Genomic DNA, 24720 nt, shown 5'->3' with positions numbered 1-24720 from the left:
GTTTTGTTTTTGTTAAATTGCAAAAGATGTAGGGCAGATGCCACTGTCTGAATTCATGCTTTCAGAAAGGAAGTCTGCATACTTGAGGCAAAAGTGGCCCAAAAGATAAAATTCTCAGCTCTATTGACAAATTAAAAGCAAATAAGTACCCCAGTCCAGATGGTATCTATTGTAGAGTTCTTAAAGAATTCAAACATGAAATTGTTGAAATTCTAAGCAAAACGTTTAACATCTTCCTAGGAACAGCTTCTGTACAAGAGGAATATAGAATGGTCAGTGTAACACCTACTTATAAATGGTACCATGGGGAATCTGGGAAATTACAGGGCTGTCAGCTTAAAGTCTGTCCCACTTAAAGTTGTAGAAAACATTATCAAAGATAAAGTTACTAAGTAGCTAGAAGGACAAGCCCTGTTGAAAACAAATCAGCATGGCTTCTGCAAAGACAAGGCCTGTCTCACTAACATTTTAGAATTCTTTGGGAGGATCACTACATTTGTGGGCAGGAGTGATCTGACAGACATACTTTACTTGGACTTTCAAAAGTCTCTCTTGGACAAAGTCCCTCACCAAAGAGTCTTAAGCAAACTTGGCAATCACAGAAGAAGAGGAAACATCCTCTTATGAATCAAGAACTGCTCAAAACAGAGAGTAGGCGTGAATGAGACGTTCTCCCAAGGGAGGGACACTATCAGATCCCCTAAATTCCCAGTTAGAAGCATAATTAAGTAAAAAACTGAAAAGAAAGCACTCAGTATCTGATTGCCCTTTTAGAAATCTCATGGTACAATGTCACTTGAAATACGGTATATAGTTCTGGTCGTTGCACCTAACAACCAATACTGTAGACTTGAGAAAAGTACAGAAAGGAGCAACCAAGAGTCCAATTCTACACAAGCTTAGGCGGGAAAAGGGTTTGCCACATCCAGGATGCCCCGTCAGCTAGGCTGGGAGCTGTCGGCTTTTTTCTCTCAGCTTGCATATGAAAAAATGATCCTGGGGCCAGAGCAACTGCCTTTGGGGAAAGGCGACAACATCTGGGACAATTTAGCCAAGATAAAAGGGGAGACATGATAGAAGTGTGGAGAAAATAGACAGGTGTTGAGAAGAGCACAATATGGAGAAGGTGGGTGGGACAATTTTTCTCTCTCACTCATTATACAAGAGACCAGGGACGTTCCATGAAGCTAACTGATGAGAAAGTCAGGACATGCACTGCATAAATTTTGGAATTTCACCAAATACAGTGATGGCCACCAATCTGGATGTCTTTAAAGGGGGATTAGACACATTCATGGAGAAGAAAGCCAGTAAGGGTAAAAAAATCTATATGCTACTCCCAGTATCAGAGTCTTTGTACACCAGCTGCTGGGTGCAAAATTGCTGTTGCACTATTATCTTGCACATGGGCTTCCCAGGCACAGCTGGTTGGCCATGGCACAGACTTTTGGTCTGATTCAATATGGCCATTCCTATGTTCTTATACACTGAGATCTGTGCGGCTTATTTAAGAATACACACAGTATATTAAAAAAAACTATCAGCAACCATGGCCATTTCAATAAAAGGAAAATGGGTAAGAACCCTAGTGAAGAACAGAATTGGAGCAGTCAATGCTGAAGGCTGCATGACTATATAGGAAAACAAGGTAATTTGCCAACATGGTCCAAGGATTTTGCAGGAGTTTCCTAGTAATCCAAACAGAAACTGGGGACGGGGGTTGTTAAGAACTCTGAGGCTCAACCTGCATAAGCTCCAAGCCATCTGCGGTTTCAGTTAAGCACAGCACATAATGTTTCAAAACACGGCCCCTTATCATCCTCGCAGGCCAACAGGCAGCAGTAACCAGAAACATGACGGCCTCCTCCTGCAGCTCACAACCCCAAAAGGATCCTTCCTAATCTCTCAGACAAGGCCTTGGAGCTATGGGCACACAGCCAGGGAAGCGAGGAACCAGAAAAGCACAAGCATGTACTAACCTCAGCATGCATGTTCATTCCTCACCACTTCCCCCGCCTTCTCACCTCACCTTTCACTGTCTCCTACTTTGTGTTCCCTTCCCCAACCCTGGCTCCAGAATAAATTTCCTCTCCCTGCAGGATGTCTCGACTCTTTCTGTTTCATCCATATTTCGCCAACACGGTGCCAAACCTTGGCATCCCTTAAACCTTTATAAGCCTCCATCTTCTTCTCAGCATTGTTCTTCAACAGGCTGATTGTTTTAGGATTTGGCGGGGCCAAATATTGGCCTGCAAGAGGAGTGTTTTTTTTTTTCCCTGCATTAACAGCATTTCTCCTACCCCTACAACCTCGGCATGCCTCTCATGCTCATGCCAGAGCCATGAGCCAAAGGTGCATAATGCAGCTGCGGGGTTGTAGCCTGCCCAGTCTGGGGTAGTTGTAGCCAACAAGTCTGTGCCTTGATGGAAGACTGCCTGGGATCCCCACTTTGAGTTTGGCAGTGGAAGAAAGGCAGGATCTAAATTTAACAGATGAACAAATACATGTGTCATCACATGTGAATAATGGGCCATATAGTGCCAGACACTGGCTTAAGGGTGGGGTCTTAAAGTGGAGGGGTCCAGAAACTTTCTCACACCAGGTCCACCCCTTTTTCAGGCATCTCTTGCAGGGTAAGGGCAGCCACAGAGTTGCTGGGGAGAATAAGCCATGCCTAGGAGCACTTGGGGTTCTTTGCAAAGGATGAAAAAACAAGCAGGCTCTGCAAGAAACCGCTTACAGTCCGGAGAAAAAGTTATTAATGTGTCAGATCAGCCAAGTGAAAAGAAGACTCAAACATGGTAATATGGAGCTGGGGGCGGGGAGGCATAGATTGCTCTGAGCTGCCACACAGTAAAAAAAAATGCTATGCGCTCTTTGGAGTGCAGCATGGGATCGATGCTGACTGATGCATATTCTAGTGCATTCAGAAAGTGGAATCTCATGCAGACTGACTTTTTAAAAGCTGCTTCGCTGGCAGATATTTTATTTAGATTTCGAGACGACTGCCTCTTTAGACTCTTTCCCACTCATCCCTTTGGCCACCCTGGGAGTCAGATCGTTAATAAGGTCAACATCCGTGACAGAGGCCAGGTGGTTCTCTCTGCAACCACCATATTCTCCCAAGGTGTTCCCACTGTTGGCCTCAGAGTGTGCCATACATACTTCGCATTGTAATGTGTTTATTTGCCCATGTCTGCGTCCAACAGTCCTGCTGGTGACTTGAAGGAAGAGTCAAACACTCTTCGAACAGACAGGAATTATAAGGAGAGACAAAGCTGCTTCAGTTTTCCCAACATTTATTTCAGAAGACTACATTTTAAAGAATTATATGTGAAGCACACCTGTGTGTCACTGACCTGAAGGGGTGGTCGAGAAGCCGGCAATTAAAAAGAAAGGCAACTGGTGCGGGAAGAAAGAGGCAGTTTTGGAGTGGCAAGGTTCAAGATACTAATGGACACATACCCTCTGGCTCGCACCTACTCCTGATAGTATGTTGCGCCATGCCCAAGACGCACTCGCAGATCTGTCCATGGAGTCCGATGAGCAAGTATACAATGCAGGGATACTGTGTGTGGCAGGCATGGCAGAGACACCAAGCCTCTCTTTAAACACTTTGCAAACACCAAAAGGCAGAAGGACCCAGGCACCTGGAGGATCACTCCTCAACACTGTCCAAACCGATTCTCAGCAATAATATAGAGAAGCATATTAAGGCAGTGAAAAGCGTTACGTTCAGCCTGGGCTCTGGCACAGGCTTCATTTACGAAGGCTCTTTTCTTAAAAATATACATCCTTGCCTAATTACTAACTGCACAAATTGGTCCTCAATAGAACTTGTGGGTGTTTTTATTTTAAGCCTGCAAGTTTATCTGTTGGAGGCAGTAAATTTTGCTGTATTACTACATTTAAAAAAAAAACCCTAAAATTTTATGGTTATGACCAATCTATAGCACCTGTCAGCTTTGCTCAGTTTACACAGGTTTCTAATTATATATTTAACTAGAACATGAATGATCTAATTACTTAGCATCTTGTAGCACAAACTACTAAGGACATCTGGTTTGGCAATTGGCAAAAGATACTGTGAAATAAAATGCAAACACAGTCAGATCTCTGCCTAATCAGAGCTCTTTAAAGTCAAGAGCCTTTCCCTTCAACACCTTCCACTTCACTCTTCTTCTTCTTAAGGTCTTGGTTCTAATGCAGCCAAGGCCCTGTGCTACGAAACTCGCACATCCCTCTTTTAAGTGGTAAGGTAATTCAGAACAAAACCTGTCATAAGATCTTCGACATATGGGCCAGCTCGTTCAAAAAGAGGCCGTCCTTTCATCTTCCAGAACCCAGACCACGGAGGTCTTTAAGGTGCCTGTCAGGGCATCTTAGAAGCATTAAGATACCTTGGATTTTCTTCTTCAAGTGGGGAGAGATCCAGCCTTGGAAGATCTATCAAATTATGTAAACCTTTCACGTGTTGCTCCAGAAAATTCTGAAGCTGGTACACCTCCAGCTCCTGCTTTGAAGAGGACAAAATGGAGGCACGCCAAAAAAAGTCTAATGATCTCCGAGATCCGAAAGTATTCTTTTCTTCAGATACCTTCCCGCTCTCCCTTTCCTGGAACGGGGAAAAACTACACCACCCCTGGAACTGGACCAGTCTATTTACCTTTCACTGTCAGAGAAAGGATCTGTTGTTTGCTTTAAAATAGCCACATACAACAATGGGGAGAAGCAAGCCCTGCATCCTTTACCTTCTGCCTTGATTAGAGTGAGCTACCATGACACTGGAAAAACAGGATCCGCCAAATCTGTTTCTTCATCTTCCTCCCTCACAGAATTGTCCAGCCAAAGTTAACATCAGAATCTTCAATCCCGTACCAGCAGCACACAAATTTAAAGAAGTTGGAAACAAAACAAACAGATAAACCATCAGAAGCAAAATGCTAATGCGCACACACACGCACACACAAAGCACAAAGAAATTAACAGCTTACTGACAGGTGCGGGAGGCCTGAACAAGCGGCTGCAAACTAGCAGTGAGGCCTTCAATTTGAAAATTTATGCAGGATTTAACTATAAAAAGCAGCACTGGTGTGTCGCACTGGACAGGCTTCCTTCACAGGCTCTTGCACAGAGATGCTCCACTTCGACCTTCCTAATATACAGCCCAGACCATTTACAATCCACATTATAACGTGTTGAGGATTCATGAGGGCTAGGAAAATTCTGGCAATGATGGGCTGAGGGGTTTGAAATATCACAGAAGGGCTGAGCAGAAAGACAGTGATTTGCGACTGGCTGAGCCCCATGGCAAGCCAGCGGGGGCTGGGAAGAAAAACGCAAAGCCAGTGAATGAAGCAAAGGGTACAGCTGTGAAGTAAGGGCCACCCCAAAGTTTATGATAGGGAAGAGAAGGAAAACCAGAAGAACGGTCTATGAAGACCAGTGGGCAAAGGCAGGAGTATGAGTTGCATACTGGTTACAAGTCTGCAGCTCAGTGGGCTTTTCATACTTCTACAAGCCGAGGAATCGATCCACTCAGTTCAGTCAACCCACCTGACCTTCTTTCAGTGGCTGACACTAATCCAAGCATCTATCCTTTGTTCAGAAAAGAATCGCTCGTCATTTGCCTTTTATCCAATCACATTACGGCAGGAAGAGTGGATGAACCAATAAAGAGTTTGTATGAAGCTGAGGCTGCCCTACTTCAGACACATCTGAGAAGGCAAAACTCCCTGAAGGAGACAATCCCGCTAGGGAAGGTCGAAGGCGGAAGGCGGAAGGGAAGGCCAAACGTGAGGTGGACGGACTCCATCAAGGAGGCCATGGCCTTGGACTTGGAAGAGTGGAATGGAGCTGTCCTGGACAGCCCATTTGGAAAGTCTTTCATTCACAGGGCCTCCCTAAGTTGGAAGCGACTTGATGGCACATAGCAACAACAAATGAAGCGCTACCCACGCTCGTGCAACCACTGTAAACACAACGTTGGAATGCACAATTCTACAAATTTCTAGTAGCCAGCCCTGCATTAAATTTCTTAAAGCCCAACTGCCAGGTGGCTAAGTACCAAGGGGACCAGACACCTGGAAACTTGCTAACAATAGCTTTGAGAAATGTTGTGCACAATCCTATGAATGTCTGGACGGAAAAAGAGTCCTACAATTCCCAGCATTTCTTCTCCAGCACGGCTGGGATTCTTTTCTGTCCAAACACACCCTTTCGCGTTATGGTACAACAGCTCTAATTTGACTATCATCAGCAACATCATGATGCAGGGCTCTACAACAGAGCCGCAACATTTAATCAATCTCTGATTAATCCTTACAAGCATTGCTCAACTAAGACGTTGCCCCTTAATTCATCTGGCAGTACAACTTTTAAGATCCTGGCTTGTTCCAGTTCCAATAAGCATTGTTTCTTGGTTTCGATGCAGCAAGAAATTATGGTGAATTAAGGAGTTCCTGGTTTAACCGCAACACACCAAGAAGGGCAGACAGAAGGAATGGCACAAGGCTGGAGTGTGCAAGCACACGGTTCATGTTTCTCTCAGCCTATGATCCCAAGTTACCTCAGTCTGAACAAGGCCGGTTTTTAGGTGGTTTATGTTAGAATTTACAACCCTCTCGATTAGAGGTTTACAGAAATTAACATTGACAAGAGCACACGTGATACATTATAAAACTCAAGGTTGCATTTTATGCTGCATTCATTTTATTTGTTTGTTCGCATATTTATTAATGCCGCCAAGACTTTCAGTGCCCATAACCACATCACTTATGATAGCCACTAACGAACAACAGAAACAATACAAATTAGAATGAAAAGGCACCATGGCAGATTGTGGGATACAAGCCCCAGAGCTTCATTTACAGGCAGAAACCAACACCCTGACAACTATTCAAAACACCCTACGAAAAGCCTCCTTATTATTTGCCGCAAGCTGTATTGGCTAATTGGAGCTGAACAGGCTCCTGATAACGCTCAGCTCCCGATAAGAATTTCTCAAGGCTTTCTAGGTCGATTTATCTGGCTCTAAGCCAGACATGATTACAAAGCCATTCCACCACAAAGGAGAACAAGCAAACGCGTCTGATCCAAAAGAACCAAGCTGGGGGATGGCCAGAGGGTGGGGGAGGGCAGAACTGGCAAAGATGAACCATCTAGGTTCAAGTATTTTTAATCGCAGGAGCAATCTTTGGTCAGAAAGTCTTTGCCTTAGGCTCGGCTGTCTGCCAAGATGATATAATCGTTCCGCATCCTGAAGGCTGTACAAAAAAGGAAGGTGCTGGAAACACAAGAACCTGCGAGGGTGACATGCAAGCTTTGATCTCTCTGCCTTGAAACCACAATGGACGGCTCCTTGGGGGGGGGGGGGTGGTCTGTGGCACTTAAGAGTTCTGAGAAACCTCACAGATAATAAAACAGTCCAGGGTTTACCCCCTAAAATTGAAGAATGGTGTTTTCTCTGCCCCCACATTTTGCTAATAGGCAAACAAGAGTCAGGAAGATCTACCTGCCGCAAACAATGAGGAGTGAGCGGGATGCAGGCAAAAGGGGGTGCAGACAACAATACTAGCATATCTTAGCTTAGCGTTCTTACTGTGGGTAGTTGTGCCATAGAAAGAACATTTCAGCTTTTCAGGATGAAGGTTAAAAAAAAATCACATTGAAGCTAAAAGGGGGTGAGGTCATCTGGAGAAACCAAAGGGACAGATCTGCTCGATGGACCTGACCTGCTGCAGACAGCACTGGCCAATCGGCAGTCCACCATTTCGCAAGTGTGAGTCAACACAGATGTGACAGTGGAACCAGCTGCCTGGAGAGGTGGTGGGCCCTCTCCCACTGGAGACATCCCCACACTGGACAGCCGTCTGAGTGGGATGGTGTAACTTGGTGTGGACCTGATGGCCCTCTTGGTCTCTTCCAGCTCTATTATTCTATGATTCCACAACATCATGCCATGGTTTGGCACTACCTGAAGACGTTCCTTGCCTGCATACAACCCTGTCTCCTCCCTCATGCAATCTGATTTCCCCTCTCACTTCTTTCTCAGTGCCAAACTGACAGAGGAAGAGGAAATGAGGGTGAACAGTGGGAGGAAACAGGGAGCGTGTGAGGAACAAGCCTCTTCATGAGGCACCTGACCAAGGCTCGGTACTGCCTTGCAACTGTCCTGCAGCCGAGCTGCGCACTCCTCCCTCCTCCCGCCTCAGGTGGGGCGCATGCATCAGGAGAGAGGAAGCCAGCGGGGCAGTCACGGTGACCATATGTGGGGACCGTTCCTTCCGTGCGGAGCCAGGACAGATTTAAGCACGCTGCAGCCTCGCAGCCTCCGCCGTTCTGCAGGGTGCTAATACCGGCCTACCTTATTGCACTGTGGTATGGATTTCTTGGAATGATGTATGTGAACCACTCTGAAACACTTAAAGTGTGCTATAGAAATGCTAAGCACTGTTGGTATTATTATTTAATAGGGGCACGTCAGAGGGAAATCCCTTCACTGAGCAGACATCCGTTGAATCTCAAGGGAGATGTTACAGCCAGCAACCACGATCCTGGCGGAGAAAAACAGCTCGATTACACAAACTGCTTAAGTGTCACCTATAAAAAAGGTCAACAACAAGTGTCCTGTGGGTTGCATATATCTGCCTGCATGGTGTCATCTGACCCTATACAGAGGAGGAACCACCGTATAGATGAGTCTTAGCAGCAGCTTGTTCCTGGGAAAGGACATTGCGCAAAGCTCATTGACCAAGGGTCTACATCTCTTTCCATGTCAATACTCCATGTTAACTAGAAAGATCCTTTGAAGTAAAGTGCAGAGTACTCACCCGTGGGAACATGTTGCTCTTCAGCTGAGCACACGCTCTGACAAAATACTCCCCTGACAGAAAAGGGAACCAGATGTTTGCATCAGACGAGATGCAACCAAAAAACCATTCTGAGGAAACCGACTGAGTGACAACACTGAAAGAGGGTACAAAGCAGAGAGCGTCTCAACACCCACTTCTGGCTGCCCCAAGGCCTCAGAAAGGAAAGCATCCAGGAACTTGCCCAATTCCACCATTTCCTACAGCCCCCCAAGGACCTGGCTGACAGTTCCTGAAAGCTTTCTGCAAAAGTCTGATGTGGTTTCATCACTCCATTTCTCAAATGTTTAATATGCAAAGATGCAAGGCAGAAAGAGAGTGGGAAGGCCTGACAGACCTTGGCAGAAGGCTGCAAAGACAACACATGGTATTCCATTTAAGCCCCAGAGTTGTGACTACTGATTTCATCCTGGAATAGCCACCACAGTGGCTGGGAAAGGAAGCTGGAGGTTTGGGGAAAAGAAATGGTGCAAGGGGGGGGGGGGGGGGCAGCTATCTACGAATCAGGACAACCCATGTGCACATCATCAAATCTGACAAGGCAACACAGTAAACAGCACAGATATTTCTGGACACCCAAACTAAAGCACAAGCTCATTTTGTCACCAAAAAAGCACCCTGAGCACATAAATGCTATGAGTAAACGCTCTAACACAACAGAAGCAATTTTCTTTTGAGATATGCTTGCTATCTCAACAGCTTCAGTTTAATATAGTCATAAAATAAGCACTGCTCACATATGCAGTGAAAAATGAGCATAATAAATAGTTGCTTACGATCACATCCCAAAGAGACGTATACTCGGAGAGGCTCCTGTATGATTTCTCACTGCAGCAGATCCCCGTTAGGTGCAGATCTATCACCAAAATGATGCCGCTCCAAAAAGCATAAAGAGGGGCAGTGGGCAGGTGAGCAAAGGGAGAGCTGAGAAAACTCGGTCTGTCGCTATTGCTCAGCGTTTTAGAGGGTTCAAGTACTGCACAGACATTCCCTGAATAATCTGCATTCATTATTTCTTCTATTTATATCCTACCTTTTCCTTGGGAGAGCCCAAGGTATCAAGCATGATCTTCTTCCTCTCCATTTTATCCTCACTACCCTGCGAGCGAGGTTAAGTGAAGGGCTAGTGACTGGCACAAAGCCACCCAGCAAGTATGACCAAATGGGACCAGATGGAACCTGGTTATCCATCTCAAACACTCCAACCTCTTCACCATATTGGTTCTCAGCGTAAGGTTGCAGCTCACAGGAAATGGGCCTGTTGTGAGTCAGAGAACAGACACAGGCATCTCCGTAACCACTGACGATGGTCTCAAGCAGAGGACTTTTGAGGCCCTAACAGAGATCCAGGGTTTGAAGCTGGGACCCCTCTTGCAGAGAAGGCACTCTGTCCCTGAGCTACAGTGTGATTCCACTTAAAAATTAGAGAAGCCACATCCTTCACACCACAGCACTTAGACCCACAGCCTTGACACTGCTGGCACCCCACTCTGCCTGCACTAGACTGGGTGCGAGGCACAGGGTGAAAGCAGCTTGCCATGAGAAAGTAAAACAGTCCTGCAAGATCAGGCTGATGGTGCATCCCATACAGCACTTGGTTCGCAAGGTGGCAAACCAGCTGCCCACACGATCCCTCAAGAGGGATGGCTCCGAAGGGTTCCCCTTGCCCAAGGTCCTCAGCAACTGGGGCAAGCAGGCACACTACACTGCCTCAGGTAAGAGGGGCAGCACATGGCCATTCAAGGATAGCCTTCCCCTCCACGAAGCAGGCCAATCCCCCTTTAAGGCCGTCTGAATGGCAGTGGAATTCTGCAGCTGAATTACGCCCTGCATGAGAAGCCCTTCCTTGCCTCTGTTATCAGCCTCACGGTTCCTGGCTTATCCCTTATGTACACATTGCTCTTAGCCACTGTGTGACATCAGCTCTAGGTATGTCCTAAACCCCGCCAAGGTTACTCAACCGGCCCCAAGCTGTCCCTTGACAATTTGAAAGAGCAAGCCACCAAGTCATTGCCTGGGTCCTGGACAGCCTTCCTGAGGCACACCTCCTGAAGATGCTCAACTTCACCCCTCCCCACAGACACACGCTTCAGAAGCTGCTCTTGTTGTTAACGGCAAGGTGGCTGATTACAGGTGCTCTCTGAACACTCCACTGGCACAGCCTTAAGCATGAGGGCTGGAGCATTTCGCTCAGAGCAGAGTGGGGCGGGGGAATAAGAACACATGTGCAACGACGCTGGTAGGAAATGGGTCACACCATCAAGACTTGACCTGAAATTGTGCCTCACATGATGAAAGCTGCTCTTCTGAACATATGGGACCCCACGGCACCTATTTCAGAAAAAGTTATCACCCTCTAGTAAATGCAGGTAATGTGAGACAGCAGGAGTATCATTTGCACACATGACGTGGCACGCCCAGTGGTGGCCCCTTCTGGAGAAGTTCTTGAGACCCATCAGCCTTGTCCTGAGTAAAGGCAGTCCCTAGATTACGAACGCGCTCCATTCCTGCGAAACTGGAACTCCGTCTTTCGTCGAATCTGTATGCAAGTCACATCAGGTATAGTCCACATTCACAGGGGTTAGGGGTGCAGCACCCCCATGAAAGTGGAAAAACTACCAACAGTTCTAGCCCACCAAAAAATAAAAATGAAAAATCACCAGTGCCTCCTTTTTGCAGCAAGGAAGTGCCAGAGAGATTCCCCTCTCTGGATGGGCAGGCCAGGAAAGCATGTATGAACCTTTCATTTCTTCTCTTTCTATGGTGCTGATGATTCTCCACAGCAATTTCTTTAAATTAATAGGCTTTATGGCAGTTTGTTCGTAAGTGTAGGTTCTTCATAACTCGGGGACTGCCTACACATCATTCAACTTTAAAGATGTCGGTGTATCACTGAGTTACATTCCTGGATCCCACAGCCTGGAAGCTCAGACTGTGCAAATGGAAAGGCCAATGCTCTCCCTCAACCACACAGTTCACTGGGGCTCCCCCAACACTGGCCTCCTGTGAGCGGCTGCTACCAGTGACAACTTTACTTATTCATGCATTTGTTTAGGCATTTATATTGGTGCTAGGCTTGTCCCTACACTCATTCCAACAGATCATCAGCCTACCCCAACCTATACCGGGGATGTCGAACAGGGACTTGGGATAATCACATGCATCTGTGTGAGCATATCTATATGCTATCTTTGTTTTTGTTGTGTTTTTGTTTCTTTTGTTAAAAATAAAATAAAATGGTTTTTCAAAGTTCCTCTTTTACTCCTCAAGGACTCTGTATCCATTACCACATTGGGGTGGGGTGGGGGGCTGAAACCTTAATAAAGTTTTACTTCGATTGTTAGGAAGACACAACACATAAGAAGAAGAACCTTCCAAAGATATATTGGAATATATCTTGGCAAGAAATTAACATTAAATGCTCCTAGGATATTTGCTGACCAAATGCCATCTGCTGAAAAGTTCTAATCCTTCAATCACATACACAATGTAAGGGCTTAATTTCTTCCCCACATTAAAAAGCAGAAAACCCACCACCTAAAATTCTTATACAGCAAGTACACACAAAAGGAGGGGATGTTCTATAGAAAAATTATCAGACACAGATTAATTTCAAGCCAATTAATGAAAACGAATATGGAAGCTTGACATCAGAGTTATTCCTTAATTACACATCTCACTGAAGTACTGCACGCACTTCTGCAAGAACCAGAAGTGCCACGTTTTTGTTAGTGTTCTAATCCAAAAGCCTATTCTCTGAACAACAAAGAGCATGATGTACACTGGAAAAGACGCCATAAAGTTCACAACAGCAAGAGAATGCCTCACAAAGGACTGGCATATCACATTAATTGATTGCCAAGTCCACTGCCTGCTTAAAGAAAGAGCGGTTAAGTCTTCCATTAAGCTAAAAATAACTTTGCATGGATTTGGGAAGGAGAAATGGAGGGGGAAACCAAGCTTTGTTGCACCTTAAAGATGGACCGTTTATGATAAACACTTGTGGGCACCAGTCACAAAAGCCTCTACTACAAAAGGTCTGTTTTTACAGTCGCACACCACGTGTCTTGTCACTGAAACAGACCACCACCAGTGCCACTGCAATCCAGGTGGAGAGCTGGCTACCTTTACCTTTCCAGCCTTCGTACCCAATTCCCGATGTTTGTCAAATCACCACCCCCAGCGTTCCCAGCAACCTGCCCCATATTCCTCCTATGTAAGCCACAAGCAAGAGAATAGCCACGTGACATGACGCCATTCCAGCTTCACAGAGATTTTCATTTTAGCTACAAGTGTCTTCTGCGTTACAAAAAAGAAAAACGCACACCTGAGCAAGCGAGAACACCCATCAAGCATGGTAAATGGATTATTTTAAGAGACATGGGATTGCTATCAGGACATTATCAGTTGTCAGAAAAACAGAAAACATGTATGTCATCAGACAGGTTTCCAACCAATCCATACAACCTATCCCCCGGTGCCTGATCCTGCACCTTGGAAGATAAGCAGAATCAGGTGTGGTTAAAAACTGGATGGGTAACTTAATGATGTGAACCGTCCAGAGAGCTTCAGCTATGGAGGTACAGAAATGTAATTAATAATAATAAACTACAAATTGAAATTTAATTCATGTAAAGGAACACATTTTCAAAACTCTCAACCTTTAACATTATACCACAGAAAGTTCGTAAGTGCTGCAGTCCTTCCTGAATTAGCAACTCCATTACGAGTTCAAAGCAATTACCTCCCCCACCAGACTTATTAAAATTTCTAAACCACTCCATCTACTGTAGCTGACCAGCAAATTACAGTAAACACAAGCAGAATTGTGCTTCACCCACAAACAGTTATGAAAGCCCAGAAACAGGGCTGGGAAAATCCCACATATCTTGTTATCACCGATGCTTAAAAGCCAAGCATAACACCTACGTATGCCATGAAATTATTATTTCATTGTGATCCTTTTCATACACAAGCCACTGTGAACCACATGGGTTAAAATGTAAATGCACATGCCACGAAGAGAATCTAACAATACAACTTAGTGGTTTCCACTGCTAAGGTTCTCAGATGTTGTCGGATTGCAGCTCCCATCTTCCCTGACCCCAGGCCATCCCGAGGAACCACAGTCTTCGGCCTGCACTGGAGCGCTGGCATGAGCTGCACCATGCCACGCCAGAGCCACTGATTCCACCTAGAGCTGTGAAGAATCACTGCCAGGCAATGGAAACAGTGCTCAGCTAGACCCAGAAGCTGAGTCAATGCGAAGCAGGATCTCATGTTCCTTTGCCACTATATAAATGAAAAAGGAAGCAACCAACAAACCGAAACCGAGGCCATCACGTTTCAAATGCGTTAAACATGGACACCACTCAGCATGGAGTTCCACGTTCATTGGGTGCGACCACACACATAACCACCAAATACAGAAGTTTGTTGTGGACCTTTTTCAGTTATTCAGAAAAGTGACATGTTACTGAGCCAGGCCTTTTAACTGGAAACATCTGTTCTGGGATAGGAACTGCAGTTATTGCCCTATTCTGAAGGCTCTCCAGCGGCATTAAGACTAGTTTTCATCTGACCCAGCACACGAAGGATTCTCAGTATGCAGCACAACTATGAGATACTGAAGAAGGGAACCAGGTTCTTTCATACTTCTTATGTATATTGTCAGCTTTCCTGGGACAAGTGGATTGTGTAAGACGGGATAAATTATTCTGAATAAATAAATAAATTGGATTATGATGCAAGGGAAACGTCTTTCTCTCAACGCTACAATCTTAATCCGATGGGGTGAGGAACTGCCGCAGTTTAATGCACCCCCCTCAAGTGTAATCATCCACATCAAATCTAGCTTGCCCCTCATAAGTTGCCAGAGTCACATTATCCTCCCCCCCCCCACTTTACTCCTGGTAATAAGCAACAGGTTTGTGTGCAGCGCACCATTAAAATCATGCCCCTAAGTATTATTCCAGACTTTAAGTAGTTGTACATGCAGCTTATTATAAAACTGGGGGTGGAAAGTGGAAGGAAGGGGAAAGGGAAAATCAAAGAAGGAAAAGGGGAAAGAAGCTTCACAAGCACAGCCCTCTGCAGCAGCAGACTTGTCCATCACCTGATTTTTAGTCATAATGCTAGAGTGTCAACACTGATAACAAGTCACTTGCAACATCTTCTAACAGTCATTTATTAGCAGCATGGAAACTATTGGCAGGAGTTACAAAGAAGTCCTTTTTCCCTCAAAGGTATTTTCACTTCCCACGCTTCCTCTGCAGTGCTGGAAGTGGCCAAACATAACTGCAGGCCAGCTGCACAACCTGGCCGTGAGGTGACATGGAAGAAAACTACTTCTAGAAGCGTTGGCGAATAATCCATTAGGTACGCTCACATCCTTTAAACAGCACATTGAGACTTAGAAGTTTTCACATCAGATCATTCCCAATGTAACCACTTTTGAATCTTTGAAGAACAAGCCCCGGAAATTAATCCAAAATAGCCCCCGATTAAGGCTATTACCGCATGTAAAAACAGTACCATGGAGATGTAGTGTTGGTGAACTACCACTTGTTAACCAAGTCCAAAGCAGGGAATTTTTTTAACCCACTCATTTTTCTGCCGAGCTTGAAGCTCAGGACACTGCAGCTGTTTCTACTTACAACAGCCAATGCTGCATAGCAAGGGAGCACACATGCACAGGCCAGGCTTCAAATCCCCACTTGGCACTGACGCTCGCTCGGCGCCCTGAACACGTCACACGCACTCAGCCTAACCTATCGCAGGGGTTGCAGTGAGGATAAAATGGAGAACATCGGCCTGAATTCCCTAGAGGAAAGGTGGGCCGCAAACATGGCCCGTGTGAGAAAAGAAACCAAAAAGAAATCTGCTATGCAAGGCCATCCATCCATCCATCCATCCAGCCCAGCGCTCTTTACTATTTTTCAGTTGGGAGCCACTTTGGAATAAGGAAAAAAATCCAGTGAGAGCTGCTCTTTTCCCCTCTGCCCAGCACACTGTCACTCCCCCCCCCGCGCCGTCCCGTGTGTTCCCCTCCCCACCTGTTCCCCTCCCCACCGTGCCTCTTTCCCCCTCACTCACCGCATCGGCACCATTCTCTCCCATTCTCTCCGGCAGCCTGCCCGCCACCTGACTCCCACCTCGCCCGCCCATCAGGCGGCCACAACTGCCTCTCTCCCTCCACCTGTTCCACTGAGCTTGCCGACAAGCCCAGCCAGCCAGGGAAGGGTCACCACCCTGCACAGCCAGGCCCTGGTGGGTCTTCCCATGGTGCTGGGTGTCCTGCAAAGGGCAGATCCCTGGAGATGACGTGCACTGTTAGCGACCGTCTTACTCTGAAAGGGAAGGCGTGCATGTGGGTGGACCTGAGTGTTCGTGGGACCTGAGTGTTCGTGGGACCTGAGTGTTTGTGGGCTGCCGATGGATCTTTGCAAGCAAGTGAAAACAGGCACAAAACTTCAAGAAGTAAAGGAAAGCACTGGCCAGCTTGCTGCCCCCAAGAAATTTAAGACTGAAATGGATGCTCAGTTTGGAGAAGGCTGCTTTGGAAATGCATACAGAGGAACTCTCATTACCTTCTTCTAGATGTAGTTACTGAGCAGTTTTCAGGAGTAAGATCAAGCACGACCCTTTCACATGTTTCGCATAAGCCTGAACACCTTGATGCTTGCATCGCCTTGGACTACCTCGTGCCATCCTTTCTGCAGCATCCAAAAGTGCCTATGGCGATCTCTGCCGACCGACACTTTACCCCAGTCACATTCACACATTATACCAAACTACAGTTTGGAGCTGCATTGATGAGCCTTGGGCTTGTGGGCTCCCGCACAAGAAAAGACAGTTTTGTACACCAACCTTTTCAGCTCTGCTAAATGTAAATGTGTTTAACTGATCAAAAGCTCAACACAACTGGTCATGGGAAGAGGTCATCAGGAAAAGTCTGCACTACTAACCTACAGGGAATATAAAACATCTTTCTTCAAAGAATCCTGGGAACTGCAGACAGACAAGAGTGCCAGGAATCCTGTTAGTAACCTTATGATCTGCTCTTAAGAATATAATTGTCCAGGGTTCCCTGCAGAGAGGGAACTACTATTAAACCGATTTAAGTCTGCACTTCATTTAAGCTGTTTATCTACCTTGCTCAATTTAAGGAAGTAGTCAAACAGCATAAATTGGGCAAATATAAGTGGTTCTCTTACATTTAATAAATATTCATTTTGCATGTTAATAAGTTAGTGTTTTTCACTGCACAGGTGAAGCTGTCAGAAGGCATTTCTGGTTTTTTTGTCAGCTTAAGATATCTTGCTTTTAGGCTCTGGCTCTTTTGCTCTTCTATTTTGTCACATTTTCGCAGATGAGCCCTTCCCTTTGGATCTGTTTGCCAACGAACTAGTTTTTGGTAGCTTTGTTCACACAGCCTCCTTATTCTATTTTACAGTAATGGATGAAGCAGTCACCCCTTCAGGCAGACACCCCAGACAAAAATATATACACCAAAATACTTAAGGTGGAAATGGTCGTGCGAGCCTGAGCCAACATTCTTAAGTGCCAGATGTCTCCATTCTACAGTCACTCCCATAAAGCTTGCTCATTAAGCATGTTAATGAGAGTTCACTACTCAAGGTATTAATTGGTTAAAAACGGAACAGAGAGGAACAAACAAAAAATGCAATGCGTGAAGTTAATGTCTGACTAGTCATACCCAGTAGAGCGTTTACCTATTTTAGAACACAAGCTGGCTGGAAGAAGAAACACAGCCTTTTCAAAACATTCGAACCTAATGCCATATGACCAAGGGCAGTCCCACAAATTATGATGCCTCTCAGAAATGCATTGCGGTAACATCAGTTTCTTTGTGTTGCCCATTTGTGGTAGGAGATATCGTACGAATCTGTATGCGTGCAAGCTAAAAAAATCCCCATGCATGTTTCCCAGATGGCTATATGAAGACTTGTCCAAGGCCCTCACTTTATGTATTTGTTGTGGAAAAACTGATTGGAGTTTCCTGCAGCAACTTTGATGTGTAAACTTACAAGCTACGCCCACTGAAATTCCCTCTTCCAAGCAACAGTTCATGTGTTGGAGCCCTGTCCTCCTTTCCATCTGGCCACCCTGCCTAGGAGAAGGGGCTGGGAAAGCCTGAGCTCCCATCTCAGGAACACGCTGAACAAGGCTTTCAATGTATTCCTCTTCTGGAACCTCTAGCCCCTCATCTGCAATACAGGAAAGATAATTCTGGGTCCCTGGGACAGATTACTGAGATAGTCCACATAGCCATGCAGATAGGGATGATGTGTTGGACTACTCCTCCCATCATCCAAGTGTTAAGTGCTTTACATTTTATTTCTTTAAATTTCTGTATTAGATCCTCACAACGACCCTGTGAGGGAAGTTAGGTAGAGGGTCGGGGCAGATCCACAGTTGCCAAGGGAACTTCACAGACGAGCGAGGACTAGCACCTGCATCTCCTAATGTCAATCAACTCTATGCCCAATACTGAGGGCTCCAACAAATCCAGAGAAATATCCAAGTCATTCCATGTTTCTCTGCAAAGAGCCACCCTGCATTTGTCATATTAAAAGTACTACCAGAATCTGTGGGTTGCTAGGAAATTTCTGGTATTGGAGTAAGAGCGTCTGGGAAACCTGGACAGGAAAGTGTGCTGCACTCATCTTCTGCTGGAGGGATCCTGTGGGCAGCTGGTTGGCCACTCAGAGTGCTGGACTCGACCGTCCCGCATGGCTCTTCTTGCATTCTCTTAGCTAAAATCCCCCGCTATTAGCAGTCCAAGAGACCTGTCCCCCAGTCTAGCTCTCAGAATTTTTTTTAAAAGATACTACAGGAATTTTAACCTTAAAAAGAGTTAAGAAAGGCCAAACATAACCTGACAATATTGATATTCTAGCCCACAAGCAGAAACACCCTCCAAATGGACTACATTTAGGCTAAAAATATAAAGGTTTGAAAGTTACTATATTAAGATGATACTAAGTATTCTGACAAGAAGTGAAAGCAATCTAAAAACCTTTAAAATGTGCGAGTTGAGAAACTGTCTGCTTTCCTTTACCACTATTTGTATAAAGTACAGAATGCAGGTCAATGTAAAAAGTGAGCTGAGGCTGCCGTAACTTATCCCCCTATATTCATGGAGAACAGCCTAAAGCTCAAAAGGACAGCCCGCGCTTTGTATATTGACGTGCCACACTCAAACATTGGCACCTACAATTAAAAAGGATGTCTGCTAGCAAAGTCTCATGTAAGGAAAAAACCATATTCCATGCGGGAACCCTGAATGGCCCCTTCTTCTGGGCCAGGGAAACCAGTGGCCTGACTTGGCATGATTTTACTATGCCCGAATCTGGCATTTAAAGCCTCAGAAATGGAGGACAAGATGAGGCTGAGATGGTCTTCTTCCATTAATCACTCACAGTTTGCCTGTACAAGCCACGCCTAATAAATGAGGCACACAAATAGCATGGCATTCTAGAGGAAGAACGGAAATAAATCTGCCCGCCGGCCCCATCTCCATGGGACCAGAAGCAACACCTGGACCACTTAAACATGACTTCAGCCCCGTGAAAGACCTGGAGCCACAAGGCAGTGTGCAGGAGAAGAGGAATGCACGGATGTGCTTCCGTGGATCCCACAGACAATGTGAATTCTCTCGGTGCCAATGCGAACTCCCACACTGTTATCAGTCTGGAGGACCTAGTGGTATTCCTACACATTACATGAATCCCCCTGCACAACGGCCAGCCATGGGAAATGGATGCTAGAAAATCCCACACGGCTGGCATAATGTGTTATCAAACCCCACAACCCTAGGAGTCAGAGATATTCCACGGCCCAGAACTTTAACTGCCCACTTAAAGTGTTTAAAAGCCAGGCTCATTGCCATGGCATTCAGATGCCTCCAGGGATCTGCCCGCACTACCAAGTTTATTATTAATCCAATGACTACCCCCTTCAGCCATTATTAAATATAATTTGGCAATCAGTTACTGTGTCAGCAGCATTCGATACCTAATTTAGAAAGTGCAATTGTCCCATAGCAGAGCTGACCACTGCTCACCAATCAGGTCAGGTTTCCAAGGGTAGGGGAGCCCCGCATTCCATCCAGAAATATATTGCATGGATAAAACAAGGCCAGCATATTTTAACTCAGGCCTTTTCCCTGAACATTTAAGTCTGTGAGTTTTAACATGCTTCGGCCTTCAATGTTCCCTCACTGTCTCCCCACCCTCAGAAAAGTTAGGTACTGAAATCTGGCTGCAATGCTGAAAGCTCTTCTTTCTTAATTTTAAAGAGCAGGTTTCCAAAAGGAAAGGGCTTCCTGTGCGCACTGCAGAATGATCTTCCTTATGTGAAAAAGTCTGGATAAAGATAAAACAAATTCTGAATGTGCATCATCCAACCATGAGCTGAGGAAAGTGTTGAACAGGAAAAAATGGAGCTTCACCCACCCTCCATAGGGTCATCTCTAACATCTGGAACCCAAGCCAACAAAATGAGCAAACAGCACCTGGCTCACTTGCTACACCAATGTTTACTAGCTCCCATCCTAAAGAGTAAAAGTGGAAAAAACTTGTACTGAGAATTTGTACAGAGGGGACACTTTATCCTTCAATGCACGCAGACTATGTTTAAGGCTGCATGGCTAATTTGGATATGCAGAGAACCAAGTTCAAATCCCGATTCAGCCATGAAGCTCACCCAGCAGGCTGTCTGCAATTCATGCTCTCTCAGCCTAGCCTACTTTACAGGGCTGTAGAAAGGTGTAACATAAGAAAGCTGTCTGCTCCGCTATTGACTGCAAAGTCCCAAGAGAAATCGTGCTCTGGATCAAGGAGAGCATTCCCATTCTAAGTAGTGCAGCAGATCCAAGAAAAGTGTCCATTAGACGGAAATATTTACACCAACTTGCTATGAATCAGTAAGATAAAGCACCCAGTTATTATAAATTTATGAGTAAGGCACAACATCCACACAAGGGTTGGATGCAGCACGACACTGGTCACAAGAGTAAGGGGTACTGGTGTACAAATGCACGGGGTGATGCTCAAACAGTGTTTGGGGAACCAACTGGGCGTTTGTCTCTGAGACAAGGTCAGGCCAAGGGTTCATAGCCAGACCATCCCGTAAGAAAGGGAAACCAGGAAGGAAGAGAAGATAGGAGTCAAAGGCAGGGCAAGCAGATTCAAGCTGCCTCAGACGGGGGGTGGGGGTGGGGCACAATCCTACATCTATGGCAGCTGGTACCCCATGAAAAAACCAAGTCTGAAGCTAACCTGAGCCCACCTGTCAACCCACCATGTATGTTTAGTGACTAGGGAGCTCAGGAACCTTGGCTGATGCCATCTTCCCAGGGCCTGGTTAACTTGGCTCAGGAGAGGATAAGACCAAACAAATCTAGGAAGTGAGCCAGGAAAAATAGCATACTTCCAAAGCTTTCTGTGTTGACTGGGGATCCTGCCACTGTGCCCACCTTGGACATTCCAGTCCCACAGACCCAGCCTCTGAGCAGCACTTGAGAAGTACTACTCTGGTATACCTGTCATCAGTACAACCTTGGCCAGGCAGGCCCTCCCATAACAAGTGAGCTCATGAAAAGGAGAACAAGAAAGGATGTGTCAATCCCACACTTCATTCTTGGCTTTTAAAAAATTCACACTGATACCATCTCAAATGTAGGACTGAGGAGCCTGAAGCTGTATTTTACGAAGCAGGAAAAGCTGAAGAGCTGCTGTCTGTCAGGCATCTGAAGGGGCGGTTACCACTACGCAATCTGCATACCTGTCCTAGTCCCCCACCAGAAAATTTTCATCTGAACGCCTTGGTTTTCTCAGGCAAGAAAGGGGTGGAGCAGTGGCTTGGAACTGATATGACCTCATAGGTAGCCTCAAACCACTACTAGAGCCTCTAGAAAATTTCTACCTGATGGAGCACAAGCAGCATCAGTTACTTATAAACTGCACAATCTTCCATAAATTGGGCAGAGAAAGCACACACCAGAGGCCTGTGTGCACATTATCCCAGACTGCTGCAGATATACAGCATGCTATCCTTATGGGAACCAGATGGATGAAATTACTTAAATTTGCATCAGGCCTTCCGTGACCCATTCTGACCAGATACTTCCCCCCCTGCATTAGTTCTTTGAACCCTTAAAAGGAAATTGGGCATGAGTGGAGAGGACTTGACAATTGAAGCCCCTGGAACAGGAGCATTTTTTTAAACTTCAGCTGGCTTATCTAAGAAGGAATTGCAAACTAAGCCTGGTGCCCTGGAATAGCTGCTGCATGAAGCACCACATTTCCAAAGGCCTCTCTAACTAATCCTGCAGTGGCTCCTGGTCCAAGACATCCCTGCGGGTGCCCACCCCCGGCCACATTTTTAGGTATCTTCTTGGCAAGTTTTCCCAGCCAAGAGGAAGCAGCTTCATGACAAGACCCATTTCCCACATTTGGGATGGGGGGAGGGGGAGAGAGACAGAGAGAGAGGGACCACCAATCCAGACACCCAGAAAGAAAAAGTATCTCACAGTATTGATTTTTTTTTCATCTCTGCTTTGAGAAAAAGGTGAGGCGACGTCAGAAGGGAGTGCAATGGAACCCCTGCTTCCTAGGAGAATGGGATAAGAAGGTTTACAGGGCAGCCTGCCAGCCACTGCCCTGTTCCCATGTACTGGAACCAACAGCCAGTACAAGTTCATTGAGGCTTCTGGGTACGCCATGCCTTATGCAGAGGGTAGCAATTAAATCTGCATTATACTATGTTTTACATCTCTTTGTCTTCTCTGTAGGTAGGAGAACAGTTGCATACCATCTTCCCAGTAAGACAGCCAATTAAGGCACAGCCAGGATATCCAAAGCAAAAAGAAATACAAACCATTTTGTGTAGAAATTTAATAATCAAACAGAAACCTCCGCCAGTATCGCCAGAAGGTTTCAACAAGAAATCCAGCACTACTGAGAACAGGGTCACATTTAGTTTGACAAAAACAAGATTGAAGTTTACACAAATGTGCCAAACCAAGTTTTACAGTAGGCAGAGGGAATTAAGCTGAGCTATTTTTACAAAGCAAGAGCAAAAACAATTTATCAAACCACCATTTGGTTGCATTCTTTTCTATTCCAGAATTTAATTTACATAAGCACACACACTGAGATGATCAGTTTTAATCAATAAACAGTGGTTCAAGTTTTATTTGCACAAAAACCATATTTCTAGAACTACCTCTGCAGTAGCAAACAAAACATTTTAGGATAATTCTCATGGGACGTGCAAACTTTTCCATTCAGCGCAATTACAACATACAGGCAAAATGAACTCAGCTACAATTAAAGTTGTCAGACCATGTTTAACTACATCTTAATCTAATCTATTTTATTTTATACAATCTTGCATCTGGATCTCATTTCCTGAATTCCTGTAGGTATTCTAAGTCAGTTTTAAAAACCCTTTCAAGTAAAGTAAGTTCATCCAAGTCTGCCTTAATCCAAAGCCTCTTTTAAAAAGGAAAGAAAGAAAACCTCCCAGTAGTTAAGCAGCATTTTACATTTGTCACCCCCAAACTGCTTTTCAAAGCTTCAGTGTCCAACCTTCGGTTATTTGCAGGAGTGGCAACAGAGCTGCCCAAAAGCAAGTTTTGCTACCCAGTCATCCCTTAGGGCTTCTCCCAAGAGCGCACAGTCCAATCCGGCACCCCATCTACACTGCCAGGACACACACCTCACCTTTAACTCCACTTCAGCTATGCCAAACATCTATGTAAGCATTACTTCCGGCTCCTTCCAAGCTGAACTGCTCGCAGCTCCAGCGTGGGCATTGGCTGAACAGGGGTGAGAGGAAAGGAAGGGAGGGGGAAGCCAGGTTTCTAGCCAAATGAATTTACATGCTGAGCATTTAAAGAGGCTGGGCACAATTTCCCTGCCCCAGATCAACCAATCCGTGCTGCAAAAACACTGATCGACAGACAGGGAAGATTCCTATTCCTCTTGCACTCTTCCTACTTGCTGTTCATATTTATGTATTTATACACACATACCTGAGCTGTGTTATTAAACAGCACATCTGCAATTACATCAGGGAACTGCACACCCAAACAAGGCCAGCAGCCTTCGCTCACTCTCCTCCCCCCTTGAATGCAGCCTCTGAGCATGATATGCACACGAAAGAGAGAGGAGAGAGGGGCACCAGCTGCCAGAAAGTTTTACAGGAAAGGGTGCCAGAGTGAGAGAAGGCATTGCTGCGAAAAGGGCCTTCTTCCCCAGCGCCAGGCACAGAGGCCTCGCTGCTGCCCATAACAGGCACTCAGAGATAAGGCAAGCAGGGCCCGCCCGAATCCTGTGCACAGCAGCACAGGGCCTTGTGGCAGCCCCCACGAGGCTCCCCAGGCCATCCAACAATGGCAGCAGCGAGAACCACAGTGCCAAAGCAGCAAGCAAGCTTCCCAGTTCCAGGTGGGACTCACCACAGCAGTCCTCCCCTTGATCACCACCAAACTGAAATCCATAGGAAGGGGGAAAGGGAAGGGTATGTCAGAAGTAAACAGGGAGGGCAACAAACGGTTTGGCGAACAGGCATGTACAAACTTAGGGACGCGAAAATGTCTGAACCAGGAGGAAGCCCCCCCCCCAGAAATGATGGCGCCCAGAACCTCCTCATCCTAGTTGTGAAAGGGATACCCAGGTGGAACACGGTACCGGAGAAGTGCGAAGAGGCAACTTGCGTGACCCCTAGTGAAATTCACACAAACACACAAGCTCGACACAGGCACAGAAATAGCTCCCCAGATTTGAGGAAAGTAGCGAGCCAACAAAAGCAGTAGGAG

At 45.8% G+C, this 24720-nt stretch overlaps 1 protein-coding gene across 6 annotated transcripts in view; it reads right to left on the bottom strand.

The window, feature by feature from the left end:
- CUX1 (cut like homeobox 1) overlaps positions 1-24509 on the bottom strand; it is a 300846-nt gene extending 276337 nt beyond the window's left edge. For 2 of the 6 annotated variants that reach the window (XM_044429825.1, XM_044429827.1), the window contains exon 1: positions 23935-24509. In XM_044429825.1, coding sequence (XP_044285760.1) covers positions 23935-24048 — 114 coding nt within the window. In that variant the 5' untranslated portion in view covers positions 24049-24509. The other 4 variants (XM_044429826.1, XM_044429830.1, XM_044429829.1 and 1 more) reach the window with 3 other exon arrangements.
- Positions 24510-24720: the final 211 nt, after the last annotated feature.

The sequence above is a fragment of the Varanus komodoensis genome, unplaced genomic scaffold, assembly GCF_004798865.1.
Source record: "Varanus komodoensis strain SLA01 unplaced genomic scaffold, ASM479886v1 scaffold20_1, whole genome shotgun sequence".
Taxonomy (NCBI): domain Eukaryota; kingdom Metazoa; phylum Chordata; class Lepidosauria; order Squamata; family Varanidae; genus Varanus; species Varanus komodoensis.
The sequence above is the reverse complement of the archived record's forward strand: the minus strand, read 5'-3'. Positions and strand labels throughout refer to the sequence as shown.